The sequence below is a fragment of the Eriocheir sinensis genome, unplaced genomic scaffold (assembly GCF_024679095.1).
Source record: "Eriocheir sinensis breed Jianghai 21 unplaced genomic scaffold, ASM2467909v1 Scaffold683, whole genome shotgun sequence".
In the NCBI taxonomy this organism is placed as follows: domain Eukaryota; kingdom Metazoa; phylum Arthropoda; class Malacostraca; order Decapoda; family Varunidae; genus Eriocheir; species Eriocheir sinensis.
In genome coordinates this window covers 109,689-115,000 of record NW_026112035.1, presented here as the reverse complement: position 1 = coordinate 115,000, position 5,312 = coordinate 109,689, and the positions used below count along the sequence as shown (strand labels likewise).

The 5,312-nt window shown below is 42.7% G+C and overlaps 1 protein-coding gene across 1 annotated transcript; it reads right to left on the bottom strand.

The window, feature by feature from the left end:
- Positions 1-1,990: 1,990 nt before the first annotated feature.
- On the bottom strand, positions 1,991-4,795 carry LOC126993830 (vitamin K-dependent protein C-like; the record flags this gene model as incomplete). The annotated part of the gene is made up of 5 exons (XM_050852969.1): positions 1,991-2,672; positions 2,924-3,057; positions 3,313-3,437; positions 3,968-4,114; positions 4,677-4,795. Coding segments are annotated over 5 exons (699 nt in total), but the record flags the coding sequence as incomplete, so codon positions are not given.
- Between the last annotated feature and the right edge of the window lie 517 nt (positions 4,796-5,312).

The window sequence follows — 5,312 nt, the reverse complement described above, 5'->3', positions numbered from 1 at the left end:
CTAAACATTTGAACTGTGGACAGTCAACAAATAATTAAAGTATCTTTTTACCTCAGAGCAGTATCAATAGTGTGTACATCTATTTAATCTAATAATTTTATAATAATGTTGTATTTTCCAAGAAGCCACACTTGAAATATCTCAGGCCCAAAAATGTTTAGTCATGGAGATGCATCCTTTGTTGACTGTACACACGTTAATGAACGAGTAAATCACGTGTTGCAAATATACCTCCTTCACCTGCCAGCACCAGTGCCTGGTTAGGTGGAGTTTACGTATGCCAAGTCTAACAATTGTAATGGCATCTTTTAAGAAAGTAAATATATGTGTGGAAATTATGCTGTCTCTATATTTTGTATATTATTATTATTAATCTAATGATAATAAGTTGGATTTAGGGAGCAAGTGGTAGTAATTCAATACCACAAAATATATCACAAAACAGTTAGAAGCAGTGTGAAGAGTGATGCTTGGCCTGTTTGGGCACGTCAGTCTCTGCAAACCGCTGGCACACAGGGCTCAGGGTCCCCCCAGTGCTGGGGAACACCTCACCGCTGAGCTTATATTTCCCAACTTGTGGTGGGTGGTTGAGGAGGAAATGCAATGAGTACTGAACGCACTTGGTCCGGATCTTGATGTTGACGTCATTGAACCTGCCCAAGAAGGCCTCCCAGAGCGGCATGTGGTTGATGGCCACGTTGGAGTCCTTCTCAGAGAACATGCTTGCAAGCAAGGACACAGACCTGTAGCGTTCCTCCTCGTCCACACTCTTGAGCTTGTACTCCATTTGGGGCAGCACAACGAGCGGTACAGATGGACAGGTGTGATTGAGTTCGTAGATGAGATCGTACACCTTTTTCAAGGTGACTTAACTCTTTTCCTCACTGCCAAGGATCAGAACCGTGTTGAAGAAAGCCTTGATATAAGGTTTCAGGGTGTTGTAGCACCTGAAAATGACCTCCTTGGCAATCTGGTAGTCATTCCTTCACTTTGACTCGTAGTATGTCAGTGATACAGCACGCGATGAGAAGCTGAACATTGCAACTACCGTATGTCAGGATAAACTCATCGGAGATATGCATGGCCAGTGGAATGTACTCCTGGAAGGCCCTATTATCCTGGCCCATGGATTGCAGTGTGTATGCAAGTGTCTTCAGCTGGTGGATCAGCTCATCCGACCCCACGTCCTCCATCACCTCCTGACACCCCAGAGGGTACAGGATGGCAAGGTTGTTCCCACAGTCCATCGCTGCTCTTAGCTTGACACTCATCTCACTGCTTCTAATTATTCTGTGGTATTGAATTACTACCACTCGTTCCCTAATTCGAATTAAATATCATTAAATTAATAATAATAGGAATATACAATATATACAGACGGAATAATTTTCACAATATGGTCTTGTTAATAAACTGATTATTATTATAGTAGTATCTTTTCTCAACATCAGCTTATTTCTTATTATGGGGTTTTCAAACATCACAAGCTATTATTGCAGACTTTATTACTGAGACAACCATTTCATTCACATCTTCCTTCAGGGTCTTAGTGTAATGATTTTAGTTGGCTGAAACAGTGATGCCCAGTGCTCATTGTTTTACTATTTATGGGTCTTTTCCGTTTGGCGTACAGCGCTAAAAGTAATTTTAATATAGATTTTTCTATGTTTTTTTGTCCGTAGAATCAGAATATCACATTATTTTTTTGGAGAAATTAACAGTTTTTGAGTTATTTGCCTTTAAAGTTATTTTCTTCCTATCTATTACTGAAGGAATTCAAACTTTAAAAAGTCGTAATATTCAGTATTATATACAATTTATTAATACAGAACTAGTTCAGTACATATAAAAAAACAAACAAAGAAGTCATCCTTTTAATTTTTCTGAAAATTAGCAATATTTTTCAGTATTTCAGGTTAGGTTAGGTTAGGTTAGGGGTTAGGTTAGGTTAGGGGTTAGGTTAGGTTAAGTTAGGTTAGGTTAGGTTAGGTTAGGTTAGGGGTTAGGTTAGGTTAGGTTAGGTTAGGTTAGGTTAGGGGTTGGGTTAGGTTAGGTTAGGTTAGGGGTTGGGTTGGGTTAGGTTAGGTTAGGTTAGGGGTTAGGTTAGGTTAGGTTATTTTGTAAGTCTCACCTCTCTTAGATAGTTATTGAAATCCACCATGGTATTATGGTTTAACTTCAAAGGAAAATAACTTAAAAACTGTTCGTTTCTCCATAAAACGGTTGTCATATTCGGATTCTACGGACAAAAATACATAAGAAAATCTATATTAAAATTAATTTTAGCGCTGTACGCCAAACGGAAAAGATCCCTATTTATTTACTTTTAAAATATTTAGCTGCTCTGTTTAACTTCATTTTAAATGTAACAATCTTTGAATCTGAAATACAGTAAAAGGTAGGAGCGGATGACACTGAGCGTTTGTGTTCTGTTTTGTGTTGTCCAAAGTACTTCAATGTTGTCACTTGTGTCTCCGTATTAGAGGAAGGATAAACCCTCACGAAGGCAGCTTGATGCCCGTCTCCTCCTCTATCCAGTCGAGGAAGTACGGGACGGAGGAGTGGCCGTCGGGCAGCGTGCCGTCACAGGTACTCGTCGCCGTGAAGCTGGTGATGCCCATGGCCACCAGGCGACCCTCCAGCTCCATCATGACGGGGCCGCCCGAGTCCCCCTGAGGGAAAATAACGGCCATGAGGTGCTGGACTAACAGGGAAAAAAATGGCGCACTCGGTCTGCTGTGGCCTAAAACATGGCTAAAATTTCATCTTTTAGATACTTGTTTTTGCCAACTTTATTTTTTCCACGATACAACAATAACCTCACGTGCACAGGAAATCGTAAATCATAGTACCCTAATGAAAAAAAAAAAAAAGCCACAACATACTCAAATGAAGGGAGCGCAGGTGTCGCCTCCGTACTCACGATGCAGATGTGCTTCCTGTCGTTGCCGTACGTGCAGAAGTGGTGCTCCGTGATGTACTTGGGGAAGTAAGGCTTGCACTTGGCTGAAGACATCCCGGTCCTTTCTATCATGTTCAGCACGTTGCTTTTCTTGCCTGGGAAGTGAGAGAATACGCCGCTTCTATAAGAATTTAGCCATTTCGATAAATGACTGTAACAAAGCTAAGTATAAGTTGAATACGTCCCTATACTAGTTGATACTAATCTTTTTTTTTCATTTATATGTGTGTAAATACTTGGCAAAACAAATCGGTAAATTCTTCAATGGCCTAAACAGCTAAACGTCTAAACTTGTGCCCCATTTATATAGGTTTATCAGGCTGTTCCAGACGTGTAGCAGAGTGTATTACCAGTCTCGTCGTTGCCCCAGCCGGAGATCTCTAGCTTGGCCCCTTCAGGAGATACGTCCACGAGGCTTCGCGGCGGCAGGCAGATGGGGCGGATGGTGGTGCTGAAGGCCACAGGGCGCTCCAACCTAGCGCCGAGGCGAGTGAGGTGTTCATGGCAGAGGTATGGGATGTTGGGTGTCGTATATAAGGTGTGACTAAAGCTTGGTGTGGCGAGGAATGGATGTGATGTAAAGGAAATGCGGCTAGGCCTGATGTAGTGATTGCTATGCGTAGTTTAGCGAGTGTGGAGTAGGTAGTGTGGGTAGCTATATAAGTTAATGTTTGATATAGGGTAACGCAACCAAGGAAGTGAATCGATTGGTGATGGTTAAAGCTCAATTGTTATATAATCCAAAGATCCTAGTGGTGGGATATTTTCATGCAGTACACAGTAATTTATAAGTGAGAGGAAACACGAACTCTAGGCATTAATGTTATAGCGAAACATTTAAAAAGTTCACGGTTATAGGATATCATCAAGTGAACATAATATAATCAAGAGACCCTAACTGCGAGATACTAACGGGCATCTTGTTTGTTGTTGCCTTTGAGTTGCTTCCTATGCTGTAAGGAAAATTAAGGCATTGACACTATAATGAAAGGAGAGGGCACACACTTGAGGAGAGCCACGTCGTAGAGAAAGTTGAGCTTAGGATGGAGGATGACCTTGCTTGCCTCCGTCACTACCTCGCCGCCCCCGTCCCTGGTGACCACGCCCAGGTGTACCTTCACGCTGGGGGTCAACAGCGTGCCGTCCTTCGTCCTGGGACACACACACACACACACACACACACACACACACACACACACACACACACACACACACACGTTCATGTAAGAAAGTAAACATTAGTATTGATATTTCCACCTTTATACACTCACACGAAATTTACCAGTGGAAGTATACACCAATAATTTTCAACCTGTTATCACACACACACACACACACACACACACACACACTGAGAGAGAGAGAGAGAGAGAGAGACGTAGGAACACGCACGCACGCTCACAGAAACACGCAAGCACGCACACAGTCAGTCCCCTTGTGTGTGTGTGTGTGTGTGTGTGTGTGTGTGCGCGATACTCGCTTGAAAACTGTCATAACCGTTATTGTATATGCGTAGGAATTTTGCACAACGGAAAATTTATTAGCTGATATTAGTATAGTATTTTTTTCTTCATTTTAAGCATATACTAGAAGAAAATAATGTTGAGCGCCTCCACTGAGTGGACAAATATGTAACTAAAGTAACGTAATAAGTAAGTAATCAAATACCTGACTAGATTAATTGCCCCAAACCAGGTGTGTGTGTGTGTGTTACCTGCGGAGACAGTGTGAGGCGGTGATGACCCATTCAGAGTGTATGAGTGACCCCGAACAGGTCACTTGGTAGTCACTCCATCTGATGTAGAGGAGGACCTGAGAGAGAGAGAGAGAGAGAGAGAGAGAGAGAGAGAGAGAGAGAGAGAGAGAGAGAGAGAGAGAAAGCAGTGTTTATACAATATTGCGCAAGCGACTATTGATTCCACAAATTACCACACACGCACAGAGAGAGAGAGAGAGAGAGAGAGAGAGGGGGGGGGGGGGGGCGGCCTTACCTGCCACGGGTACTGGTGTTCAATAGTTTCCGTTCCCCCGGTCATGCGATTCAGCTTCACTCTGTTCGGTAGCCCACACACGGGGGAGGTGGCCCACGTGGGGGTGGAACCTGGGGGAAGAAGGGTTTTGTACACACACACACACACACACACACACACACACACACACACACACAGATGCACAGTTAGATGTTTTATTGTTGTGAACTCAGCATTATAATTGTTTACCTGTTAATTAATGTTGCCTTTACCTGTCACCATAAACAGCAGACAGATTGAATTTAATCCTTCTCCTCCTCCTCCTCTTCCTCCTCTTGCTTTCCTTTATTTCTTTCAGCTGATTTTACTTTGTTCGTCTT